The sequence below is a fragment of the Ailuropoda melanoleuca genome, chromosome 17, assembly GCF_002007445.2.
Source record: "Ailuropoda melanoleuca isolate Jingjing chromosome 17, ASM200744v2, whole genome shotgun sequence".
Lineage (NCBI taxonomy): Eukaryota > Metazoa > Chordata > Mammalia > Carnivora > Ursidae > Ailuropoda > Ailuropoda melanoleuca.
In genome coordinates, this window is record NC_048234.1 from 40,654,547 (window position 1) to 40,682,318 (window position 27,772).

At 45.6% G+C, this 27,772-nt stretch overlaps 1 protein-coding gene across 2 annotated transcripts in view; it reads right to left on the minus strand.

The window, feature by feature from the left end:
- The window catches only part of PTCH1 (patched 1), a 41,258-nt gene extending 13,769 nt beyond the window's left edge, over nt 1-27,489 (minus strand). Inside the window, exons 1-16 of one of the 2 annotated variants that reach the window (XM_034646810.1) lie at nt 26,793-26,923; nt 23,699-23,768; nt 23,500-23,591; nt 21,933-22,131; nt 21,513-21,634; nt 20,565-20,712; nt 19,612-19,743; nt 19,044-19,199; nt 18,310-18,408; nt 17,629-17,754; nt 11,598-11,716; nt 10,549-10,951; nt 9,827-10,136; nt 4,989-5,131; nt 2,739-2,922; nt 1,005-1,285 (exon numbers count right to left, since the gene is read on the minus strand). In XM_034646810.1, the coding sequence (XP_034502701.1) occupies nt 1,005-1,285; nt 2,739-2,922; nt 4,989-5,131; nt 9,827-10,136; nt 10,549-10,951; nt 11,598-11,716; nt 17,629-17,754; nt 18,310-18,408; nt 19,044-19,199; nt 19,612-19,743; nt 20,565-20,712; nt 21,513-21,634; nt 21,933-22,131; nt 23,500-23,591; nt 23,699-23,768; nt 26,793-26,923 (2,715 nt within the window). Of the gene's footprint in view, nt 1-1,004; nt 1,286-2,738; nt 2,923-4,988; nt 5,132-9,826; nt 10,137-10,548; nt 10,952-11,597; nt 11,717-17,628; nt 17,755-18,309; nt 18,409-19,043; nt 19,200-19,611; nt 19,744-20,564; nt 20,713-21,512; nt 21,635-21,932; nt 22,132-23,499; nt 23,592-23,698; nt 23,769-26,792 lie in introns of both variants that reach the window. The other variant, XM_034646811.1, reaches the window with a different exon arrangement.
- Nucleotides 27,490-27,772: the final 283 nt, after the last annotated feature.

Below are 27,772 nucleotides of genomic sequence, written 5' to 3' on the forward strand. Positions count from 1 at the left end.
CCTCGTAAGCATTTGTGCAGAGATGGAGAGAAAATCTGCAAGGTAGACTTTGGAGTTTCTTGGGCCAGAGGGGAAAAAACACAAATGAAACAGTAAACTTCCCACAGATGGAAGAGAAGGAGTGAATGATCTTTCCTGGTAGGGGGTGGGGCAGTGGACAGCAGTGACGGGGAAGGACGAGTCCAGTAACAGTTCCCTTCGCTTTCTTTTAAGAAGCTAATGAAAGATGTACGACATCAATTGCTTAAGTACCATGAAAACCCCTGCAGACTAAACATTTACCTTTTAACATACCTGTTGCACAGACGTATGGTGCAGAAATGAGACCTGGTCTCTGTTTTTATAATTTTGGCATTTTGAAGGCTGTACCACAGTTTGTGGAATTTAAACACTGCCATGATTTTATTAGACTCTACATGAAACTTACTTCAAATCTGAGAGTATTATACTTGGAAAAAGGATGCCAAAAAAATTGGCTAGTAATACGAGTTCATCAACGTCTTTCAAGCTTTAAAACACACAACACACAAAACCATCTCGAAAACCATTCTACCTATATACCACTGTCCTAACTTCTCTAATTACCTCCCCTTCCCCTTTTTTAGAAGAATCTTGTCGATGTTAGGTCTGGGATGTAGTCACAAAAGGACCCTTCCAGTAAAAAAAAAAAAAAAGAAAGAAAAAAAAGAAGTTACATTTGTATTTAATAAATGCTCAGAGTGTTTGTGTTTAATAAATGCTAGGAGTGGTTATAGAGTGTGTTTTAAAACTTCCCGGTCTTTACGCAGAGAGTTCAAAGTTGTAGGAGAAGGGACACAAGACCACGGCCGTTAAAGGCTCTGCCTAACCACGCACCTCGCCACCTCCAGCAGAATAAATAGAGCCAGGATGATGCAATCTATACCGTCCTCCAGAGGCCCAGACATAAACACAGCTTCCAGGCGGCAGCAAGAGCTAGGCTAAAAGGAATCTGACGTCCACAAAAACCCTCTGAATGAACTCACAATGATCCCGGCCGTCCAGGGGTTCAGGAGGAAGACAGCACACACCAGGAACGTGCAGGCCAGCACCACACTGATGGACAGCAGGAGCCAGTGGCGAAGGCCGATGTACTGCTCCCAGAAGAGGAAGGGGTAGCCGTTGGGGTAGCTGGACAGCCCGAGGCTCGTGTAGTTGTTGCAGATGGTTCTGACTTTCTCGATGGCTTCCACGAAGTCTGAGGTGTCCCGCAAGCCGTTGAGGTAGAAAGGGAACTGCGCGTACTCGATGGGCTCTGCTGCTGGGACTGCACGGGGAGACAGTGGGAAGAGGCCACGGCTGAAGGCGTGGAGCCCCAGGACAAGGCAAAGGGGAGTGACCCAGGTCTGGAGGAGCCACCCCACGCCTGAGGGCCGGCCCTCCCAGATCCCCACTCTGCACACTCCGTGGTTCGATGGCAATGAACTGACAACGGACAGGGAAGGGCTCTGTCGCAATGTACCCCGACCGCGCGTCTTTCGATGCGAAGCACAGACAGGACCGGGGACGGTCTTTGGGCCTTTACAAGCTTCATCTCTGGTTTACAAGAGTTTTAAGCAATAATCAACATTTGCTTTTTTTCCGGTGGGGGAGGGGAGGAGCCTGGGGCCTGTGTATTTATTTAACCTTTGATTTTTAATCTTTTAGAAGCAGTCACTTTTGTGAGGGGTCCAAACAAGAATTCAATGGCGGGAGCATTTTTTGTTCGACTGACACAAGGAAAAATACTAAGTTCAAACTGTTTTACTCAATCACGTATGAGAACAAAATAACTCGAAAGTCATGCTTTCCTGAGAAAAACGCTTAACTTTCTTATCCTTTTAGTGATCTAACACACTTAAACCTTCCATGCTTCTTTTTTAATGCAATGCTAAGTCTTCAGCAGCAGGGGAAGAAATCCTTACACAACAAGCATTTAGTTACTGCCGTTGTGTGTTCCAGACCCTTTGGGGTCATTCAGTTGACTTGCTAAACATGATTTGCCCTATTATAATCTCAACTATAAATTTTCATTAAGACAAGCCTTGGCTGCTTGCCACAAGGCTCTGGGGTTTAGATACAGAGAAGCTCAACCCGCTTCCTCTCCAGCCACGTTTGCAAAGGGACCCGACTTCTTTGTCACGTCCTCCCTCGGCCTCCTATCCAAGGTGGAAGCTACTAATATCTCTAACATCAATGCAAATTAAATCCATACAGGACCACCTTTCAAAGTCAGGGCTGAGAGGGGAAAGGAAGAGGACGCTGCTGTATACAGACTATTCTCCTCCGGTTTAAACAGCTTTGACAGAGTACAGGTGCTTGGTGGCTTATAGGAATGACCCAACTTGCCAAAAATTCCTTCAACACCAGAGTTGACAAAGTTAAGATAAACATATAATCCCCAGCGATAAAACTCTGCAATAGTAAAATAACACTCAACCTGGAGGCGCCCCCAGCTTTCACATGGAACAGCTGGCATGCAAGAGAGCTGCCTGGTGGGCGTCCTGGGGAGAAAGCTACAGACCGAGATTAGGGACTCTCATTTCCCCAATGTGATAGAGCACGGGTTGTATCCATTACACATCCTCATCTGTCTCCCAGAGTTTTAAACTCAAAGAAATATATTGTTCTGTTTACACTTTTGAACCCTGGGTAGCGTCAGCAGACGAGGGCCACGGCTGAGCTTGGGAGAACCGGGTAATCGGGCCCTGCGCGGCGGGCCCCCATGGAGGGCTACTTACTTCTGAGCCTGGTTTCTGGCATGTAGTCGGCTTTGTCGTGCACCCACTCAGGACGGTGAGGCCGGATGTTGGCCTGGGAGGCGGCGTAAGCCACAGGGTCATTGCTGACCCACGCGGTCAGGTAGATATAGAATGCGCTGGGATTGATGATGCCATCTGCGTCCACCAGGCGCCGTTTGGTCAACTGCAAAATGGGAAGAAGAGGGGTCCTTCAGAAGGGGGGGGGGCATGGAACACACTCCTGTCTGGAGAGCGAAAAAAAGCAGAGCCCTGCACCAGCATTTGCAACAAAGCCAAGAATGCCCCCTCTTTGAACATACAAGAAAATCCCGTCAGAACACCTTTGGTTTCTTTCAAAATGCACTTATCAGAGGATGCAATAATCTGTGTGTTTATAACACGCACGGCTCTGCAGATGGTCCAGGAATTGACCGAACCAATTAAATCTGAATGCTAAAAGACTGTCTGCAGCCAAGGCAGAGAATGAACAATCTGGAGAAACATATTTATAGGAGGGGAAGGGGGAAAAAAACCTGGCAAGAATCCCCATACACGTCTGTGTGCAGTTAACCTCTGCTGTTAACACTGAAGGAAATGCCACCCAGTAAATGGAGGAGAGCTATAAAAATAAAACAACATCTGTATAAATTTTGCTAACACTAGCCTCCTATGACCTGTGTATTCACAAAATGCCCATCGCCAGAGAGTGGAAGGGGATGGCGCACAATCACGGTCTTTCTGGGTACCCCATTTCTGAGCGAGGTGGTCCCACGTAGTATGCCCCATCCTAGGCCACGGAATTCTGCACTCCCTCTATCTAAAGTAGGTCTTGGGGGCTCGGCTTAGGTGCAAACACCGTGAGAGAGACACACACACACATCTACACACACTCACACACACAAATATATTTTTCCTGTTTACTTTAGATTCAGGCCTGACTCCAATGCTTTCGGCCTTCTTAACAAAATGAAAAACACCAGTGACAGCAGTTAATAGAGAAAGAGTGAAGGAAGAAAGAGTCGAGTGACAAAACAAAGTTTCAGGGTCTGGATTCAATTAATCCCCAGGATATGCAACAACCGCATGTCTTCAAGCCGTCTCTGGAATTACAGAGCACAGCTCATGGCCTCCGTGCACGCAACATGCTTTCCTCCCTCCCAGGCAGAGGAAGTGATATCCGGGGGTCTGGCCCAATCCACTTTGCTCCACGGTGTCCCTGGTCCCCAAGGCCCGGCCCAGCCATCGGGCATCCCGTTGCTATCTCTCCCACAGGCTCCTCTGCCCACATCCTTGTCAAACCTGACAGTGAGCCGCGTGCAGCCGTAAAGCACCAAGTTCACACTCCATAATAACTCTGAACAATGTACTTTGTAAATCTGTCACCTTTAATGCCAGCAAAAAAGGGGAGACAATAAACAGAGCTGCTGGGAAGATCATTAGCATGACGGTTTTCTGCCTGAGGGTGAGGCAAGTAAGCTACAAGGAACAGAGGGAATGGGATCTGGGAGAGCCGGTAGTAGTGTTGGACTCAATTGAAATCTGAAGGGTCCAAACATGCTCCCCAACATGCCTGAGGCATCAAAAGGGGGATGCTGGGCTCCGAGCATCACAGAGAAGATGCGAATGCAGTTGGAGAACGTGATCGCCGGACAGAAACAGCTCTTGCTACCCAGGGGTGAGCAGAACGGTGAGAGCACTCAGGTTCCAAGAACCTGTTTGCCTCACGCATCGACAGAGCTCTGTCCTCCTTCTCCACCTGCTGGGCCAGGATGACCCCGAGGAATCGAATGCAACCAACCCTCCCATCCTCCTAGTAACCTCTCTGATCTCCTAGCTCATCCATCCACCCTAAATTCTGCCCATTCATATGACTGTTACCATCCTTCCAAGTTTGAACAGAATCAAGACCAACACGGTAACGAGTACTAGAACTCAAAAGAGAACAGTACAACGCAGCATTCCTAGTATCTGGAAGAGCCTGCAGTGCCTCGAGGGTTCTTGGTTGGAACAACAGCCAGAGGTAGGTAATCCACATGTCCCCACTTGACAGAGGAGAAGACTGAGGCACTCTGGCTTGCCTACAGTCCCACAATTGGCTGATGGGATGAAGTAAACTAGAGCCAACTCAATATTCTACCAGCCCCTGATGCCTCAGGTCTCCAGAGAGTGCAGTCTTCACTGTGGCAGCTGCCCCATAGCTCTGCTCAACGATGCCCTGGGAACTTCCAGGCTGTAGGGCAGGGGGAGTACCTGACTGATGTCGATGGGTTTATCACGGCTGCCAGTTTGCACCAGGAGTTTGTAGGCAAGGACCCCGTCATCTGATCCATTTTTGTAATTGTTTGGCATGATTTTCCCAGTTTCCCAGTCACTGTCAAATGCATCCTGAAGTCCTAGAAAAGGCAAATGTATATAACATATTATGATTCTTAACCATTATGATCCAAGCCCTAATGGGGTGTGCTGAGGACACCGAACAGGACAAGGAAGGACCTGACAACAACCTCACTCTGTGTTCTGCTTGTTTTCTATTTCAAATTCAAGTGACAGATTGTTCATGAATGAACTTCAGGTTGCTAATAATCACTGCTTCAAAGTCAGAAGAGGGAAATACTTGTTTCTGGGAAACAAATATACATATTTTACCTTTACATGAAAAAGAAACCCCTTCTTCTCCCCCATGGCTATTCCGAAAGAAAGGAAGAGAGAGAGCTTGGGAGAGCTGGCTGGCGGGGTGAGGAAGACACACAGGCTCATTAGGCATTTCACGCCACCGGAAGCCGTGGATTCTTCGATACCACCAGAAATCCCACTCAGAGGGGGGAACTCGCATTCAAACTCCCAACTTCAAACAGCAATTCAGCTGCTTCTCCAGCCCAGGGTGAGCGAACACGGTTCTGTCAATTTGTTCCATCTGTTCGACTTGGGGAGCTAATACAAGCTGTGGGATCGGCTGCCAGGTTGTGTAAAGATCACAGCCAACACCTATTCACTCTCGAATGTTCCTCTTTGCCACCCTTCCTCAGAAGGGGGGTGTGGAGGAGGGCGAGGGGAAGGATCTCGTGAGCGCCTGTGTGCGCAGGGAAATGCCTCACGGGGTAAATTTGGATCAGATTGAGAACAGGAAGCCACAGGCCAATACAAGGGGGCTCTGTGAGAACAGATGACAAACCGCAAGCCCAGGGAGGGGAAGGAAAGGGCTTTCTGGCTGTGGGGGATGGGCGAGCCCACCAGCCCACCACACACAGCTGCGCTTGGCCTCTGTAATCAAAACCATCATTACAGACCTGATGGTTTGGCTACAGCTGTAAAGAGATAAGCGTGCTGGAAGAGAAAACAGGGCCCTGGTGACCCGGCCTTAGGGGCTGAGCAATCCCGTGTGCACACACTCTCCCCCGACACCCCCACCTCCTGTCCACCGCCCTGCTCCCCCCCATCCCCTCCCAAGTAGAACTCCCAAGCGCCAGCAGTTCAGGAAACCACATCTTTCGAACTACTGCGTTCGCACGGGTTAGACATGGCTAGTCAGAAGGGAAAAGAGTTCATTTCATTTCATGACATGCCCTGAGTGGCTTCAAAGACACCTCCCCCCTCCCAATACTGGTTCCCTCACTGCTCAAAATAATTAAGCTCTTGGGGTCTGAAGCAGGAGGAGAGGGGAGCACAGGACCCTGTCTCTCTCTCTCTTTAAACCTTGCTGCCCACATTGCTGTGGGCATTGTTTTTACATGAACAATGTGGGGATGAGGCCCGTAGGCTGGGTGGTGAGAGAAGGCCCTGTGGTGGGCGGGAGGGACCACCAGCGGGCCGCGCTCCCAACTCTCGCACACACCGGTTTGCACAGCGAGCTCGCACGCGGCTAGCCACACTGAGCAGATGTTATTTTATTACCTAAAGCCTTTTTTTGTTTTTGAAAAAAAATAAACAGGAGAGGAAAAACAACCCCTCCTCCCTTCCCCACCCCCCAGAAGAGACCTGGTCTGTTTTCCTCACCTTAACAGAATTTTCATCACCTCATGGCCTGTACGGGACTTTAACCCTTTCCCTCTTGACCTGTCACTCCTAACGAGCCACTTGTGCTCAGCGACATTGGGCTGTCTCAGCACTTTACAACGATCACCCGTTGTGTGCTTCCTACAACCACTTCATGAGACAGCCCTGTTAGCCTCAGGCTTCCCACTTTCCAGATGAGGAAACTGAGGCACGGAAAGCAATCTGACCAAGACCTCCCAGCAGGGCTGCAGGGTTGACTTGGACCATGGCTGCTCTAAATCGCCAGGACACACAGAGGCGCTGAGGAAGTTCTCTGCTGAAGGCACGAATAAGATCAGCAGAGTTACTGTGGGCACCAGTGATGTCTAGCGGCAAACAGAGTGTTCCAAAAACGTGAGTGCAGTTTTACAATATTTATGCACTAAGAATCTGGGGACACCCTAGAGTGAACCAGAGGAAGAAGGTCTGATTTGGGGAGGTCAACCCTGTGGGCAACTCAGTTCAACTCCTCATTGATGCTGCCAGCCTCCCTGCGCCATTCACTGTACTTACAATACAAACACGAACGAGAAATAGTCATTGACCTCATGAAAGAGCGAAGTCCTTATAATTAGATTACTTTATTTTCTGACTAGTTACCAAAAAGCTCAAGTAACAATGATTGGCCTAAGAGTACATGGACAGCATAGGATTCTATACACAAAATGGACACAGATTTGCCTCCACTGCTCCTTGGCCAACATTTTATATTCTAACCCATGTACATGGTAGAAAAAATTTGTGACATTTTACCTATTTTACAGCAAAACATAAACGTTTTAGCTAGAACTTTTCTCATTTTAAATGTTATACTAAATATTATTTTCTAGGGAAAAGTTCTGAGCTACTTATCCCAATTGTCAATTTCTCTTTGATAAGGGACCCTAAAAAGAAAACACTAATTTAGGGGCGCCTGGGTGGCACAGCGGTTGGGCCTCTGCCTTCGGCTCAGGGCGTGATCCCGGCGTTATGGGANATTTAAATTTTATCTGCATAATTCTGTGTGAAATACAAACAAACATCATTGGTTCATGATCCCCAGTGTGGTTTTTACCTGCAACTTTGCCTTACTTGCATGTGTGTTTAAAGATGACATGTGATATTATTACTATATATTTCTGTGAGTTAACCACCCCCCACCCCCACCAAACTAGTGGAATGTTGATAAAAACCAATAGCATGACATAGTTTTTAGTGATAATTCTACTGAAAACCAATGAGGGTCCCAACACTTAGCAGCCACACAAAATGTTTTTGAACAATTCAAGAACAGCTGATTCCTTGCAGGAAGTGTTCAAAGATGCAATCAACCACTTGACAGGCCTGAAAACAGTCTAGGCAGCCCAATGGTCCTATTATCTGGCCATTCGCTATCCAGTGCTCTGTGTTGGACCTCGTAAGAGTCACATGCAGAGTTCTAGAGCTGGCTGGGAACCCGACTTGGGAGCATGAATGGGTCTCACTTGGTCTAGGTGGGTACTGTTCACTTAGCAATGAAAACAACATGATTCAATTGCACCTTTAAAAAACTGTGATTCTCAAATCCAACTGCTTTAGGTCTTTAAAGGGATGAAAGCGTAGGGATAATTTACAATATGCTATAAAAAGGTTAGCCCTCGCCACTGCCTGGAGACAATACCCTCTGCCCTCTTCCCAAGCTCTGCCTAACATGCCATATTGCGCGTCCAAAGGAATGGCTGAAGACACTGAAATCAGGTCTACAATAACCCTCCTTCACTCAGATAGCAGCAGAGCTGCAGACCTCTTTGTCATTTGTGGCAAGCTATTTGCATGTCTTTGGCCAATGGGGGAAAGATGAAAAGCAGGGAATCTCTCAACTGTCTGGTCCTGTTTTGACTCATTTTCTGAAAAACACAGCCTCCCAAACTACTGTAAAAAAATCAGACTTGGAACAAATTCACGTTAATCTCGGGAGCATGTTAAAAAACTAATATTAACGCCATGTAGCTCTCTTTGCCTTCTTTAAAAGAAGAGGTCAAATCTGGTATACACGTATGAACAAAATTCTAGCAACAGAAGTCAAGGCCAGAAACTGTATTGAAGAATTTTCAGTCGAACTCAAGTTGTTTACCATTTCATGCAAACTCGCAGGGAAATTGGCTGCTTAATCTTTACATACAAGTGTATTGACTCAAGACCAAAAAAGGCACTCAAATCTGTGTTTAAACAAGTCTAATTAAGTGGGAAATTAAGACAATCATTTGGATAACTTAAGCCAAAAAATGTTGGGGGCCATAATTATTTGGGTATTTCAGTAAAAGCATTTTTGCCTGAATTGTGTGGATAATTATCTTGATTCCCCACTTCACTTTGCATGTGTCAACATGGAATAAATGAACAGATGTTCTTGGAATCACTGAATACATTCATATTCAGTCAGCAGTTAGGAGCAAATTTAAGCCATTTTTTTTTTCTCCAGTTGACTACTATTTCCTAGAAATGTTTCTAAGAACAAGGTAACAAGCTTAAGAAAGGCATCTTAAAGCAGAATTTGATTACTTATGAAATACCGTGAGATATGATTAAGCATTGGTAAGTTTATTTCATAGGCCAAATCAAAAGGTGGTCAAAATATGGAATTTTACACTCTATTCACAAATGATGCAAAATTGACTTGTAGTAAGGCCATAATTTGTCAATAAGTCAGTCTAGAAATTCCATCGACACTCTGATTTCACTTGATAATCAAACTAACCACCGTCCAAAAAAAGAGCATTAAAAGCATCCAGCTCCCTATTTTATGACATACTTTCCCATTTCCTAATGTGCACCCATAAATTCTTACAGAAGTTCCCGAGTCCCCCGTTTGAATTGTTTGCATCATTTTATAGGTAAAAGCCAGATTTGGGAGGCTGCCCCAGAAACAGTCTATACAAGAATTTTAAGCAACACTTAGAAGTCAATGAAACACGTCAGTGTTACGCTATAATCTAACACTTTAATAAAGTGAACAAAGGGAACTTGTGGCAGCTGAACATACCGAAGACCAAATGGCAAAGTTTACAAAGGGCGAACGCCCTCTAGCAGCACCTCACCTTGGAGCCAGTCTCTGAAGTAGTGCAGCCACATTTTGGGGAGCTGTTTATTCTCTTCCAACATGACATACTTCACATTGCTGAAACTCGTGTGAAGGTCGTAAAGTAAGTGCTGGATATTCGGGTAGTCTGCTTTCTGGGTGACTATATACATGTTGTAGAAAGAAAAGTATTTGAATTGTGCAGCAATAAAGTCATATTCTCTGGTTTCCCGAGGCACAATGTCTGTAAGGTCCAGCCCATCGCGCACTCGGGTGGTCCCATAAAGGCTGACCCCCAGCAAGCCCAGGAAAAGGAAGATCACCACGACCTGTAACACAGTAAGAGGCACAAGATCAGAGCCAGAGGACACGACTAACTCTCCCTTGACCAAAGCAAGCTGTTCGGTTCAGACCTCACTTTTACCCCTACAGTGGCCCTGATGAAGCATTCTCCAGAGGGGAAAAAAGTAATCATAGTAATCACATTTTAAAACAAGCTCATGAAAAATAAAATGTTTAAAATGTTAGGAGTTGATCTAAGTTCACAGAAACACTGGCTACATAGAGATTCACTCCTGTAGAAGATGAGCTCATTAAAGCGGCCCCACATGATAAATGCGCTGACTTTTTAGGAGCCCCAAAGTAAGTCACACCCAAAGAAGCAACCTGATGAATTCCAAAGGAGACTGTTTTGTTATTTCTTGAAGAAGACAGGAAGAATCTTCTGTTTTGGTAGATTACCTTGGCTTTTGGTTTCAAGAGGAAAGGAGCATAGTGTTTCTCAGCAAAAGATGAAAGTGTCCACTTGGTGCAGGGGGGCTCAAGGCAGTGGAGGCTGGAGTCGGAGAACTGGGAGAGCAGGTCCCTCGTGGAGCTGGTGCTTTCTGGGCTCTGGCAGCTGAGGGTATCCTGGGTCATGGTGACGGGCTGCACGGAGATCTCGGAGCGCGGCTCAGCAGTGGTGTAGTACACGTGTGTATGGGGGTCGTACTCTGTGCGGAGCTGCACTGTGGACTGCATGGTGATCTGGGTTTCATGGGTGAAGCTGTGGCTGCTGTAGGGGGGCGGGGGGCTGTAGCGGGTGTTATCGTGAGTCTCCGTGTAGGCCTGAGGTTCAACCTGAATCACTCTGCTGACGCAGGGGCTAAGAGGGGAAAATATGTTGCAATGGTATACTGAAACAAGGAAACAGTGCTTTCATTTTTGCCAGTGACTGACAGTATCCATTTTACATAGCTCTAATTCAGAAGAAAAATATCATACTGTTGAGCTCCACAAACATCACCTGATTTAACCATCTGGACATAGACATGAGTAAGTCAAACGAGGCCAAATGGATGGCTGATCCTGAATTTGGCAAAATCAAGTTACATGCGGATGAACCCCTTTCAAAGCACAATTCCTAAGAAACACACAACCCCTCCCCCCAAAACCCCACAACACCCAAAGGGCTGTATTTTTTCTGGATGATTGGTTTTCAAACCTTTGTTCTGCCTGAATCAACAGAGATATGACACACTCCCAATAATCCGCCGAAGTGATCCACACAGAAATTGTGAACATGTGCATCACAACCCCGGAGCTGCGAGTCTTTAGTCAGGGGAGGGGAGAGCCTCGGTGACTAGATATCCCCAACAAAGCATCTTCCATCCATTATCTCCTCTGCCTCCATCACACTGGTGCCAGCCCTGTTAACTGCATTTACTTTCGAGTCTACAGACTAAAAAGTTCTCTAAACCTACCACTCTGAACCCAACAAATAAAGGCCACAGCAGCTCATGAAATTGTACCTTGTAAAACAGCAGAAAATATCCAATCTCCTGTCCTCACGTCGATACAAATCCATGCTGAGAATCGCAGGAAAAATGAGCAGAACCATAGCAAAATTGAATACCACTACGACAGCCGCCTAGAAGCAGGAAAAAAAAAACCAGTAGAGGTCACCAATATGTCTCCTCCCAGTCAGAGGACTGCTCTGAAAATAAAAGAGGTTTTAAACAATATCTTTCTTTCAATTCCCTACTAGAGTGTTTAAACTTGAAATAGATGTTGGAGTTTCTCATCATTTTGCTGCTCTTCCATCATTAAGAGACCATTTGACAAGAACAGGCCGCATCATTCCGATCCTTTCCATCTCTTAGAATTTCATGAACCCATGATGTACAAATACAGGAAAGAAATGAGCGTCTTGCTAGCAACATAACCAAACCAAACCTACAAAGGCCGAATACAGAATATACTTGAGACATTTTAATTGAAAACAAACATTCCCCTTTCAGAACATTTCTAAGTTTCACGCAACTCTGATTTTATACTCAGAATATTTATACGTAAAGTGGATTGGGGATATCAAAATGTCACCTTTAAAACATGAAATAAAATTTCCAACACGTCCCCTGAGGTTTTTAATAGGCACATTCCAAATAGCCTCTGGAGTAGCCTGTGGGGTGTGCGAGCACAGTAACAGAAAAGGTCAAGGAGAGTAAGGCAGAAAGAAATTCCTGTGTGTGATTATAGTATGCAGAATAAATAAGTACAGATTCAAAAGTCACTCCATAACCTAGAATAAACATGGGGCTAGATTCTGTAGTGCTTTGGCAAATCTCCTGCTGACCTAGTAAAAATTACACAATTGGGCTGTTAATAGGGGAAAGTCAACAGAGGACAGTTGAAAGGGCTCTCCCATTCAGACAGGAATGGAGAGAAGCGGCACAATGAAAAAAAAATTCAACTGGAATGCTAAGTAACCAAGAAATCATCAGAAAAGTTTTTGAAAATTAAAAAGTCTCTGGAAGTTTTCCAAAGACCTACTTAGTTCTAAAATGTCCTCCAACTGGGTAAATGTCTCTGGGTGAGAAAAAAACCTGCTTATAATGGATACCTAATAGAATCAGAAGAGAACTTTGCAAAGGGCTTCTGACAATGATTGCATATTTATGCTCAAGGTGAAAGAGCAAGGCTGAGGTCTGGAAAGGTACCTTTCAATAATTAATTCCCTGTCGCATCTACAAAACCAAAAAATCATCAAGAGTCTCCTTCTAAAAACTGCCTAACCCCTCTCTTCTTAGTCTGCTTTGAAATTCCTCATCAACTTGAAATACATGAAATCTGTGAACTTAACCACTCTATTGAATGGTCTTTAAAGTCCTGCCGGATTGGCTTGTTTTAATATGAAAATCATTATTTTGACTAAAGGATTCATCTTAGAGACAAATACTTAGAAAGGGGAGGACACGGAGCTGGGTACTGGAGACACAGAGAGAAATAAGACAAAAACCCTGTTCTCAAGGACCAACACAGCCAGACCCAAAAACAAACTACAATTCAGGCTAATCGATGTAGTAATAAAAGTTTGCGCAGTGTTCCAGAGAAGCCCAGAGGGGGAAGAGTACCCAGGTGGGGGTGTGTGGGGGGAGAGAGGAAGGTGGTCAAGGAGGTGCTCAGGGAGGTATAGAAGACAAAAACAGGACTCTGGTGGGGCCAGGGAGGATGTGCCGCGTGGAGGAACTCGACAAGCTGTGTCTGAGAGGGAGACCTAGAATTCTGTTGGGGGCGGAGAAAGAGAAAGGGGGAGTCATGGGCAGCAGGTGGTTAATACATGATTCATTGATCCCACAGCCACCAGGACAGCCATCATCACTGTTGACACCAGTACCTAACAGAGACTCCAAAGCGGAAAAGGATGGGCACCCGCCTGTGGTTACTGAGTAAATCGAATTCAAACCCAGGCTTGATGCCAAAGCCCTCAGCCTGACTGAGACCTGGGAGTTCTTGTCACCTGGCCACCTCCTGAGGGGATGGACACGGGCTGGGTCGGGGCTCCTGACCAATCTGACCACAGGGGTGCTGGCAGCGATGGGTCTGGTTCTCAGGAGATTTTTCAAGAAAATTCAATCCTGGAGGTGGAATCCTTTCAGCTTTTCTTTCTATTATAGGAATGTTTAGAATTCGGGGGTGGGGTGCAGACGAACACTCCCGGGCACCTCACTCTGGACAACAGGTCCTGAGGATGAGGAACTCGAGTGGCCCCAGTGCTCTGGAAGGAACAGCCCCGAGGCTTCCACGGTGGCTGGGGACGCGTCTGACATCAGCTTTATCCCCCGGAGGCATCCGTGGAGGACGTGAAGAACCCCAGACTCGGAAGTGCAGCATCTTGCCCACGCTCACCGTCAAGGGGCATATCGCACACACAGAGAGAACATATTCTGACACGAAAATGGCACAACTTCAACGTCCCATTCAAGGGCACCTGAACAGTAACAACCAACAAGCAGCAAGGACCTCTCAGCAAGGGACAAGTGTCACTGCTGGCACAAAGGGGGATTTAAGACCTTGTAAGAAAATCTGAAAAGATGACGGGGATGATTTGCACTGTCAATCAATTCTAATTACTGTGCTTGAAGGAAATGTCCCCACATCCTCTGTGTTCCCCCCACCCACGGCGGAATATCCATGGGGCCCTGCTGAGACACTTGCAGAGCACAGGGACAAACTGACCCTGCCCAGAGGGCCCTCATCTAGACTTCCTTACTGTGTGGAACAATATGGCATTCTGTTCTGGGAGCTTCCATTGAAGAACAAACACCATTCAGTTACCAGCAAAGCCCCAGTGCAGGGCATTGGTTCCCAAAGAATTAGATGGTGCCACTGCTTTCTGGTATAGAGGTGGCATTTGGACAGATGGATGGAGATTGACAAGGAAGTCTAAGACGGTTTCTTTGGGGGGAAAAAAGTCTATTTATTTTGGTAAAGTTAGACAACTGGAAAAGTTCCACAAAGAAAAATCCTAAATTAATATGGATTTATTACTGGACAGAAGCGCTGTGGGTCTCTTTCTTTTGAGGCTTAATCGATGGCATCCTAGAAACACCAACACAAATGGATACCCAGAGACACGACTTCAGACAGTTCACTAAAAGAAAGAGAAGCTACATCACGATTGACTTTGAATGTCAATATATTTAAAAGGAAACCAGGGTAAATTTCTGATGACTACTGCAAAAATGATGGCACATTCTCTCTCTTCTTACATTTTCTTTTTTTTTTTCTTTCCTTTTCCTTGGTTTTGTTAGTTTTTTTTNGTTTTTTTTTTTTTTTTTTTTTTTTTTTTTGGACAGACAATGAAACAGTATTATGGGAAGCCAGTCTTTAATAAATGAGGACTCCTGGAAGTCCTCAATTTTCTAAAGTGGTACCCCAGGGGCTTGGAACAGAAATGCAAAACCCACAGTACTTATTTCATCTCGGTAAGGTGCTTACCTTGGGAGAACTTTAGCGTACTGGATTTTCTAAAAGGCGTAAGGAAAACTCATGTAGCTTTTCAGACCACCACACCATAGGATATCATTAAAGGAGAGTATGCCTTGAGGAATCATCAGTGTGTACTGAGAGAGGAGAGGAGAAAATGAGAGAGAGAGACAAGAAGAAATGAAGGAGAAATAAAGAGCAGCGAGAAAAAGGCAAGCGGAAAAGGAGAGAGGCGGGAGAGGGCCCCACTGTTAGAGGAGGGGGACAATTTCTCAACACCGGCATCTGCTATATGAATGTGCAGCAAGAGCGGGAGACCACAGGTGGGTGTGCAGATGCCCGTGCAAAAAGGCATTCCGGAACTGTACCTGTACTCCAGCGGGCACCTTTCACTTATCTTCTAGATCTCTGAGCAGTTCAGCAGTTAGATGGGAATAGTTTCATTTTCCTGCACTTCAGCTGTTGAACTTTATTCATCAATTCACTTAATACTTCTGCTTTTAGATATTTCAATAAACCCTTTATTATTTTCATTTTTTAGTATTTTTCTTTTGGGGGGTGGTGTGATTGGCACAAAAATCTTTTCTCATGTTCTATCTTACACTAAATGTGAAGTAAGTCTGGTGTCCCAAACGGAGCTGGGTCATTAGCTGCTCCGGTCTCCATCAGCCATTGGTGAAATGAAATTCAAACGTGAAGACTCCAAAGGAGCCACGCGTGTTGACAAAAGAAGAAAGAGAAACCTAATTTGTGATTTGTCGGTTTCTCTTCCTGGTCGCAATCACCTTTTGGTGATTACTCTTAACAAGAGTAAGCTGTAGGAAGAAGCTGTATGTAACAACAGCTTACAAAGTGACACCAAGGGGCGCCTGGGTGGCTCAGTGGGATAAGCGACCCCAGCTCTTGGTTTTGGCTCAGGTGATGATGTCAGGGTCGTGAAATCAGGCTCCAGGCTGGGTGTAGAGCCCGCTTAAGATTCTCTCTCTCCTTCTCCCTCTGCCCCACCCCCTCCCTCTCAAAAAAAAAAAAAAACTGACACAAAAAGTAGTTTCCCTTAAAAACTTGGCCATCTCATAAATTACACATCACACTGTAAGAGAAAAGGAAGGGGGGGGAGCCACCACTCCTCTTCTGGAAAAGAGTTGAAACTGTAAAATTTGAATTTAATTCATAAAACTTCAATAACATCTTTGTGATACCAAAACCTGAAACCATTTGGGGCTTATGAAGACCACATCCCAAACTGGTCAGTTAGCTTTCCTCATCTGCTGTACTGGCCGATTTTAGGATTCCTTTGAGATTCAAGCAGCTGCAGAAGCCATGCCAGCGCTCCAGGCCGAGCATAGAATGGACCAGAGCTGTGTCCCCAGCCTAGGGAGCTCTCCATTCTTCCCGTTCATGTAAGCTGGCTCTCTGTGCAAAAAAAAAAAATATCTTGGTGGCCTCTAGGTGTGGAAGGGCCTGGTTTGGGAAGAGAGAGCAGAACAATGCAGGAGCCAAAGTGCTGTGCAGAAGGAAAGCAGAAGAATTAGACTTTTCTTGTGTAGCCTGAGAGGGGAGTAGGAGACCAGAAGAAGAAGGAAGGGATGGAAGAGACTACGGAGGAACTAAGGAAGGAGGTGGCAAGCGAGGGCCCACCAACAAACCCCCTGCAGGCAGCGAATGGCCAATACGTGGGCACGGAGGAAGCTGATGCGGCAGACCCTTGAACACCACGGGTTTGAGCTGCATGGGCCCACTTAGAGGCTGACTGTTCCCAATAAACACAGTGCAGCACTCCGAAAGTATTTTCTCTTCCTTATGATTTTAATAACATTTCCCCCCAGCTTACTTTGTTGTAAGAATACAGTTCATAACACATGTAGCAGAGAAACTATCTGTTAATTGACTGTTTATGTTATCAGTAAGGCTTCCAGTCAACAGCTGCTATTAGTAGTAAGTTTTGGGGAGTCCAAAGTTATATGAAGATCTGACTGTGCAGGTGGGGTGTCAGCATCCCCGAACCCTGTGCTCCTCAAGGGTCAGTTATCGCTTAGCTTGGTCTATACGGCAACTTCTTCCTCTTGGCGAATGAGGTCTGCTCTGCACAACTGCCTTGTGTTGGGGCTGCTTTAGGGAAAGAGAGAGGGTGGGTGCTGGGGCTGAGGTGGTCAAGAGGCAAGGGGACTAAGCACAGAAACCAAGTGGGATCTAGAAGCAGGGACAGCCAAGAGCTGACTGCACTGTGGATGACACCCAGAGGACTTCTGGTTACCTGGAACGGGGGCTTCTCAGCATCCTATAAGGAGTGGCCCTGGTGTCATTTTAGTCTAACTATGAAGGGAAGGGCCACTCCCTAAAGCACCAGGTCGTGGGGATACCCAGGCCCCAGGCATCTGGGCTCTAGGACCGAAAGGAGGGGAAGTATTTTAGAGGGCATGTCAGGGTTGCTGCTTCCACCCAGAAGAGCCCCAGATGCAGACCTGCCACTTGTCTCCACGGCAACAGTACCGTAAGCACGTTAGTGAAGAATGGGAGACGGGACGCTCGGCATCCATGCGGGGCTCGCCCCAGATGTCATCACTGCAAACTCACCTGGAGGGAGAAGGCTCGCAGGGCGGGAATGGGGATCAGTGCAGCCATAAAGAAGGCTGTGACATTGCTGATGGACGTGAGGGCCACACTGGCTCCCGTGCGCTTGAGGCATTCTCCAGTCCTGTCCTGAGGACGAGAAACCACAGTGCTGAGAACTGCACAGCACAGGGTCCCCCCAGATCACAGATCGTGCCAGTAGTTCAAATACACAACAGTGAGACAATGGGTAGTTTATCACGCTGACATCACGGTCTAAGAAAGGGCTCTCTGCCCACCCCCTGACACTGGCATTGAACACATTTTCACGACTATCCCCACAGTCCTGCTACCCCCACGACGATCCCCATTGTTCCTGGCTACCACATCCAAAGCACAGAGCTGCAAGACAATGATGGGAGTAAATTTTTAAGATGAAAAAGGTGTGTGTTGGGAGGATAGGACAGATGGGGACAAAGTGCCAAAAAAACCCGACAAAAAAACTCAGAAAAGAAAATATGGGCTTTGGAATAAGTGTTCTGAGATCCTTCTGATTTCTTTTACATATTTAGAGCCAGTAACATGTCATTGACTTGGGACTAAAATATTTACTAGGCCAGATTAAAGAAAATTAAAGGAGAAATACTCAAGAACAGAACAGATTTGGGCTGGCCCCAAAGCTTTCTTCTCTTGTTTTTCTATTACCTCAAAAGGGATTCTTTTATTCTGTCCTGTTTCACTAAATGCATGTGCCAGAAGGAAAACATCGTCCACACCAACGCCAAGAGCGAGAAATGGCAAAACCTGCAGCGAACACAAAGGGCAGCACATTAGACACGGAAAGTCCACTTCGGATCATTCTAGAGCCATTGAGAACACTGCCCCTAGCAGCTACCCCAAGGATAGCTTACGTTAGCTCACTGTGAAGAATCTAGTTCCAAGGGTTAAAAATTCCCCAGATCTAGCCGTTTTAGCTCATAGGAGGCCTTGTCCATTTCTATTTTTAAGCTCCACCATTTTTTTTAAGCCTATAAATGAGAAGGAAGCTAACTCATCAAAAGCACTGGTTCTCAGAGCATGATCCCTGGAGCGGCATCATGGAGAACTGGTAATTAGAAGCTCTGGGGGCGGGACCAGCCGTCGGAGGTGTCAGCAGCCCTCCAGGTGACTCTACTGCCCACTCAAGTTTGAGAACCGTGGCACTGATGAATGGTCTTCACTGCACTGGTAAGTGAAGCGTCTCTACCATCACCAAGCCCGTGCAGACCTTCCACCCACTGCCAAGCACTCCACTTTGAGACAATACCCCCCCCCCAAGTGTGATATCCTGGTGGCTAAGGCTGGAAGACCCTGTAGGTGACACGGACACGTAGGAGGTCGCTGGGCCAAGCCTGGGGAGGGGTGTTTGTCAAACAGTGGATGGATGTCTCCTTTAGTACCTGAGTTGTTGCAGCGTTAAAGGAAATCCCGATCAATGAGCACAGGCCCAATCCTGCAGCCACTGACAGTGCAACCAACAGGACGCCAGCCAGCCCCACGGCACCCTGGGACTTGGAGCAGTCCCAGCGCAGCATGGTTAAACAGGCATAGGCAAGCTGCGAGCAGAACAACCGGGTGGGGGCAGGTGAAGGAATGAGGAGGGGGAAACAGGGAGGGGGAGACACAAAACAAAAGCCAAACATTAGAATGTGTAAGGATTCTAATGTTTTCCCCCACCCATCACCCCAATCAAAAGGTAGAACTTATTAAATCCAACAACAACAACAATTTACATTACAGACATCACACGAAATGATACGAGTCAAAGATGGGCAAACCGCAAATGGGAGAAAATGCTTTACACGACCACTTTTAAAATCGTTATGAAGCCGAGCTCTCTGTCTCTTGGATGCATGTGTGTGTTAAGAGCAGTTAAAAAGCAGGAGCGGTCATGGAAAGATAAAAACTAAAAACCAAACCAACTCCCCCTTACCCCATCCCCCCAGGAGAACTGAACTGAACTGTTACCATCAGTAGGTAGCCGCTGGCCACTCGGATGACACTGACATCAGAGAAGGACTTCAGGATGTCGTCCAGGGTCGTTGTGGTAAAGGAAAGCACCTTCTGAGTGGAGTTCGGAGCGACACTTTGATGAACCACCTGTGGTCACAACATAAAGTCCCAAATGGAATGAAAGCTTCAACGGGCTTCAATAGCACAGTCCTCGGGGGACGTGTCCCCTCCAGTCAACCCTCACTTTTTTCTAACGCACTAAAAAGAGTTCCACCTGATTCAGGTTTCAACTTGGTCTGATGCAAAATGGCCCGGGCCCAGGACAGCGAAGGCCACTGCGCATCAGGTGAGAATGCAGTGCCTCGGCAAGCCGGCGTCATTATGCCCACGGCGTCTCCACGCACCCTGTCCCGAACACTGCCCTTCTTCTCTCCACGACTCTACAACAGATCTGCGGTCCCACCGGCTCCCCCCAGGCCAGAACAACTCATTCTTGTGGCCACTCCTCCCCCTTCGTTTGCTGGCCACTTTTAAAAGGTCACATGCAGCTCAGTAGAGGTCACAGCTTGGGAAACAAAGGCCAGCTCCTGTCACGTGACCTAACCAAGGGGCCTGCAGCTGTGAACAGATTCTATGCTTTGCTAATGTTTTCCAGACACTTTTTCTTGCTAACCCAGTGTTTTTTTAAACACTGTTACGCCTTTGCTCTGGAGTTCACAGTTTGTTACTCGAAACATCTCAGGCGTCCCAATTAGAATTAGCCATCACCTAGACATGAAGGTTTTCCATAGCTAGGAAAGGAAAAAAGTTTTCACCCTACCAGGTCCCCAAAATGACAATTTGTTTTGAAAATAGATTCTAATGAAAAAAAAAAAAAAAGTTTTAAAACATAGTAACAACGAAGTACGTAGTAACTTAGGGGTTTGTACCCAGAATCAAAGGTGGGTGTCGGAATGCCGCCGATTTACCTCTACGTACGTCCTCTGCCAGGCCTCCAGGATGGCCGCTGCCTTGTCCTCGTTCCAGTTGATGTGTGAGACATACTCGTACCCCTTGAAGTGCTCGTACATTTGCTTGGGCGTCATTAACTGAAACATGGTCTGCAGGGCGTGGGCACTGTGACAGGGTGGCAAAGACATGACATCAGCATTCCCAGAAGTTGTTCTCACTGCTTAAAATCCCGAACGCGCACCCCACCCACCTCACTCTCGACTATTCTCTCCTTGTACGTGAGCACATGTTTCCATTAAACGGGACCTGGGTGGTTATTTTATTTAATAGATGGATGTACCATATTAAAGGTGTAACCTTACACACCTTTTACAGATAAACCCCAAAATTAAATTAATAAGCAATTTCCTTTCTCAGTTTCTATTCAGTGAAACAGGAAGGGTAGGGGAGTAGATAGCTTGACCAGATACGCTGGGCTCGGCACTGCGCGCTCGCCTGTGCAGAAATCCCAGCCGACGGCTCTCCCGAGGGAGATCTCAGACGGAGAGCCTGACACTTGACCGAGCGGAGTCGCAAGTCCACCGCGCAGAGGAGAATTCTCGTTCGGCCGTCAGGTGTTGGTCAGCTTAGCTCATACCACGGCACCCTACTTGCTATGACCACTGTTGTCGGCCTGCGTTACACTTGCCCCCATTTTCTACATAATAGATCTTCTAAAATCCTGCAGTCACTAACTACGGTCCCGATGAAAACAACAAATCCCCTCTTGAAAAATTCCCCACAAGGTGGTTTTCCAAGCTGGTCTGGTCCACTAATATTTCCTAATATTCGATTACACCAGACGGCTAGCTAGGATAACAGCTAAGTATTAGTACAAGTGCACTTGCAGACAGAAGGAGGGAAGTGGTTTCTGAGGAAAGGACAAGAATAGATGGCTTGGATTTTCCCTCCATGTGCTGGATTACCTGACCAGCTTCCCAGTGCTGTTCTTGACCGTGCCACCCACAATCAGCTCCTCCTGCCAGTGCATATACTTCCTGGATAATCCGTGGCATCCACCACTCAAAACAAGGGCCACATCAAGAGGCTAAAATAGAAAGACAGCCACATAATTACGGGAATTAGTAGGCAGGTCACATGCCTTGTTAAAATCCAGAGCATTAAGGGCTTGTTTGTTTCAGAGAGAACATTAATAACAAGGCTAATGAGAGGCGTATGGCAAATCTTACAGCAAAATTTAGCTCTACAAACAAACTTAGCTCCATAGACAAAAAAAGGTCGTTGAGAATCACATCTTAAAAATGAAAATAATAGGACTAGGAATGAGGGGGAGACACCAAGCTTTTCTCTCAGCCCCCAGGAGAAGAATCCATGACTGTACTCACTTTGGTTGCGTTTTTGTTGGGGGCTGTGGCGGGGCAGTCTGGATCAGCCGGGTTGAGGCAGGGCCGGTCCATGTAACCATGACCAACTTCGGCCTTATTCAGCATTTCCTCCCAGCTGTCCACTTGATAGTTTATTTTCTTTAACTCTTCCAGGAATTCCAAAGGGTCAAAGTTTGTCCACTGCAAAGGAGGCTTACCTCTGTGAAAGAAATTAGGAGGCGAGACCATGAAAAGAGGCCTTTCCAAGTCCCCGAGCCTAAGCAGGTCCTATACACTGCGTCCCAGTCACACGAGGCTCGGGAGCCCGCACAGAAAACAAGCGCTCCTTTCCCGGGGATCTGTATGCACCCCCGTGTCAGGAAAATACTTCATGAATGGAAATGGCCCGCAGAGAGCTTGTGCATTAATGAAGAGATCAAAGACTCGTTACCGGCTGGTATGTCATCTTTAATACCTGAAATCAAAATTTGCTGAAGGGTGCTTCTAAGCAGAAGACGGAGATCCAAAATTAAGGGGGGAGGGAGGGGAAAGAAGAGGGAATCACCACGCCAAATTAGCACTTGCCAGCCTAATAAATGCTTTGTAAATGTCATCAATCAAAATATTTGATCTCCATTACCTTCGATAATCCCATACGTATGAGCTCTCTCTGACAGCCCGGCCATCGACCCCGCAAGCCCCTGCTGCCTCTGCCATCACCACCATCAAGGCCACTTCCCCCCACACTCACTTTTGAATTTGTGCTGTTGACAGGCCAGAAAGGCTTTTGGCTGCCTGTTATGTGGTTCAAACCACACTGTAGCTGCTTAACCAGGCTGAAGTCATTATTCAGACTCTCCCAACCAGAAAACACAAAACCCCTTATTTCCCATCTAAAACTGTACACCGAGGGTCAGGGTATGGCCACTGCAAATTGCTTCTGCAGATATGTGTAAGCTAGGACAGAAACAATAACCCAAGCACGAACTCTTGCATAATTAACTGAAAACGTCTATACTGATTACTAATTATTCCTTAAATGATGCGGTGTCTATAATATCTGACTGCTAAACTGTGAAGCATCCTCTACCATGGCCTTCAAGGACAGTGGATTTCCCGCTTAAGTGTCATTAATGTGATCCAAAGAAAGGTTTGTATCTTACTCTGCAGGAGGACCTTGAGCTTTAACTCACTATATTTAATTCTGACATGTACGCACTAATAAATTCTCTCTCCTTAGAAAATAACTCAAACCTACGGCAGTGCTTGGTCAGCAAAACTGTACACATTTCATTAAAGAGTTAAAAATCATACATAGGCTGAAAGAATTTGCATTTTATTTGCATATAAATAGATTGGTAAAAGTGAATGAAATTTAATGGTGCCTTCAGAACTTTTTTTTGAAAGGAGGAAAAACATTCTGCTGTCGTCCCCTCTCCCCCAACTATTCACTCAAAAAATGCCCATGGAATTTCAATGTTTTTATTTCTTGTTCAAAACTGAAAAAGAATAAACAATGATAAGTAGCATCCAAAACATTCTAAAGTTTAGAAATCACAGACATCAGAACACAAGATCACACACTTACAGAAGGTATGCTGTCCCAGACTGTAACTTTGCCCCTTCCCAGAAGCAGTCCAAAGGTGTAATAATTAAACAAGGGTAAAGATATTCTATTATCTGTCAAAGTTAAAAAGAACAAGCCACATGTTAGGCTAATGCATATCATGGAGGAATTTTTGAGAATTTCTTGCAAAAAAAAAAAAAAAGAAAGAAAGAAAATATACCTGATCCATGTAACCTGTTTCTGTGATAAGTTCTCCAGATTTGTAACACAAATGTTCCAATTTCCACTGCCTAGTAAAATAGAAAGCAGAGACAAATATTCTCATTGCGTAAGGAAATCAGTGCAAAATCGGAAGTATAGGACATATAGTGAGAACTGCAATTTCTATCACTTTTAAGTATCTGTCAAAACGAGCACAACTTTTGCCAACTAAAGACTCAACAAGCTTGCTTTAATGAATAGATAATACTCAATTGTAATTAACATGTGGGTATTTATGTAAATGAATGCTACCAAAGTACTTGAAAAGTCTTGTTTCCTTAAGTGTTCTCCCAATAATCTTGTTTACACCATTAATCTGCTTTTCTACATACATTGAACAACTTCAGAGAAGATAATTCAGAGTTGAATTATCACAAATTTAAAATAAGTGGAGACTAATTAGTAAGGTTTATAATATATTAACATATATTCAGGTGGGAAAATACTACTTTTTTTTTTTACTGGCAGTTAATGTCCTTATTAACAGATAGTGTTCAAAATGAATTCTACTCTCAACCATGAATGCTGTAAACAACAGTGCCAGGTAGACAGATTTCCTACTTTACAGTCTTTTATTCTTGTTCTATAGAAATGATATTAAATATATGATCAACAATTAGCTCTATTATCTATCACCTATCTACTATTACAGAGTTCCGTCATCTCTAGAAAAATGCTCTGTAAGCCCATGACTTTCCAAGTGTATCAGGGAGATACACTTAACTTGAAAAATGAGGAAATTTGAAAAGGGCGGGGATGGGAAAACCAGGAGAAGGAAAAAAAATGTTTTTAAGGCTCTCTAAACTGCTCTATTTTATTGGTCAGCCTTTTTTTTTGTATTGGTCACCCAAAGGAATGTTCTGGACTTAGCCTATGTCCCTGTGGAACCTTCACATCTATCCCTCAGAGTCCCCAATGAAATGCCACCCCTTCCCACTAGGCTTTTTTTGCCCAGTGCTACAGAAAATCACCACTTTCTCCTGAATTCCAGGGCTCTGCTGGTCCAAGCTGCTTGACACCTGGAGCACCTGGGCCGAGGAGTGCCTGTGGCTTTGTATGTGCCCATCTGTACTGATGTCTTCCCTCTTCCTAACTAGACCGTCAGCTCCTGAGTGCAGGGCTCAAGTTATAAACCCATCCTTCCACCCACTCATCCACCCACCCACCCTTCTACTCGTGCATCTACGTATGTGTTCATACTGAATTCTGCGGTGCACTCATTTACACTTCCTTGAGAAGGGCATGGCTGTGCATTAGAAAAATCCCTGTCTTGGAGCCAGAAGAAAGGGTTTGAAACCTGGCTCTAATGTTTAATAACTGTATGAACTTGGACAAATGCTCTAATTGATCTGATTCCTGGTTTTCTCGCAAAAAATGAGATGGGTTGAACTAGATGTTCTTTAAAGCTCATTCCAATGCATAAATGTTCTCTGGTTCCATCTCAGATAAACAGTATGATTTTATGGTACAGACACATCTTCTCCTGAAGTGTGTAAGTGACAAGTCCCTTCAAGATAGGGTCCCATTATGTTAAAAATGGGTCAGCATGCTTACAGTGGCCCTGGAATGCCCATTTCCAGGTTTGTTACAGGGCCTCCACAAATTTTGCAAAACTGCACTGGGTAGTTGTTTCCTCTACAGAATGGGAGAGATGTGCTGATCGGAGCAAGGTGTGCTCGCTGGTCAAGTCTACCTGATGAAAATGCTAGAATATCTCCTTACGCTTTCCCTTTCATCCATTACACGTATCGCATTTTGTTCTCAGAACCTCCTGAGGTTGGGAGACCAGACGTAATCATGAGGAAACAAGAGCGTGTGACTCATGCTGGACCCTAGGGCTCTGTCTCCAGCGAGATGGGTCTTAGAGCCAATCCAGTTAAGACCATGGAGAGTGGTGGTTACTGTAGCAGGAACAAGGACAGATTTTCCTTTTATTCTCTACCCTCATTCTCCCTGGCCTCTGAATATGTCTACAGTGCCACTTACTCACTTCTCCTGTGAAAAACTGTATCATCAACCACTCAGTTAAAAGGTGCTTCAGAGGGGATGCCTGGATGGCTCAGTCAGTTAAGTGTCCGACTCTTGGTTTTGGCTCAAGTCATGATCTCATGGGTTGTGGGACTGAGCCCTCCATTAGGCTCCACGCTCAGCGTGGAGTCTGCTTGGGATTCTCTGTCTCTCCCTCTCCCTCTGCCCCTACCCCCAGCTTGTACTCTCTCTCTAAAATAAATTAAAAAATTAAAAAAAAAAAAAGAGGTGCTTAAAAAGCCTTGGTGAGGGACAAGATGGGATTAGATAAATGCCAACTCAGTGGTTCCCTGAAAACAGGGTTTAGTGGTAGTCATCTCAATAGTTCAGGGAGAAGACCCAGTTCAAATTTACAATCTAGGCAGTTAGTCACACCAACAGACCCCAAGTGCCCACCCTGATCGAAACGCTGGGGTGCAAGGACGGACAAGAGATGTGGTCCCTGCCCCGAACAACTCACTGTTGAAATAGAAAAGAAAAAAGGCTGTCAGTTTTGATCTGAACTCTTGTATGTTTTTACTATACCCACAGCATTGTTAAATTAGCTGTGAAGCTAAAGGGTGATATTTTGTGAAGCTGTGTATGATTCCTGTCAGTAAGAATTCACCAGAGTGGCTCAACTTGCTATATGCTTTGTAACACAGACCAACTGTCGATACCTGTGGGAGATGCAAAGTAATAAGAAGTAAGTTCTGCCTTCCTCTTTTCCCATTCTTTTTAAGTTGACTAAAGGCAATTCCAATTGTAAATGCTCCAAAAATATCTTAAGCACTGAAACACCTTCAGAATGGGTGTATACCCCCCAAATGGCTGCCTGAAGGATCATGCTCATTTTGGGTATATAGTGCCAAGACACTTACTGAAAATACATTATCATGTATTTGATTCGTTACCAAACTCTAGAAACAAATATCAAGATTTTTTTTTTTAAATCACTTCATTACAAAACTATTTGAACTAACACTTAAGCATATTTCCAGGGCAACCTAACTTACTAAAACCAGCAGCTTCTTCCACCAACTCACCTGTTATACATATATACATGGACTCGGCTGGCCTGGAGTGCTGAGTCCAGGTGTTGTCGGAGAGCTTCCGTGGTCAGGACGTTAGCACCTTCTTCTTTCGGGGTCTGAATCATGAGTTGAGGATTAAACATAGCCTCTTCTCCAATCTTCTGGCGAGTATAATTTAATTCACGACTTACTCGTCCACCAACTGACAAACATGTACAGGTTTCAATTAGAACAGCAACATCCCCAGAAATTCACGTTCTGTTATCTCACTAAGGGCAGGATGCATGATAAACGATCTCTGGTCATCAAAACGTATGGCTGATGTTTGGGGGGGGGGTTTAACATTCACTTTATTATTATGGGCAATGTTCATTTCATCAACAGAAAATATATAAAATATTCACTAAACCCACGAACAACTGTCCTGCCCGTTGCATATGCAAACCTAATGCCTACGGGCTTTGAGCGCCTTCTAACTAATACACCATATGTATAAAGGGGGAGGGGGAAGGAAAACTTGAGACACCTTTTCCTTGCAGACCAGACCAAATACCCCTGTTACAATTTCTTTCACTTGTGTAAACAGTGTGGCCCTGCAGCACAGTTCAAGATAAATGGCTTCAATTTACACTCTTCTCCTAAATAATCTAGCAAAGGTAACAAGGAAATGTTTCTCCCTGTTGAAAAAGAAACAAGGAAAGGTGGCAAACGTGTGTTCAGCACAAAACTTGCCAGGAGAAGATAAATAATGTGATTCATATCAGATGTACTTGAGAGTAAGCAAATCTATCAGCCATGGCCCGGGAGGCCCGTCTCTGGGTCCTGGCTGCATAAGACTCACCTGGTCAGCACCCTGGAAACACAAGTTCCAGGTTCTGAGCTGCCTGTGAGCAGGCAGCCTGTGTTTCAGGAGCTCCCCACATGATTCTGAACCTGCTGCTGAGGCCAGGGCCCCCACCCAGTACCAACCAGCTCTCCAGCAGGCTGGCCAC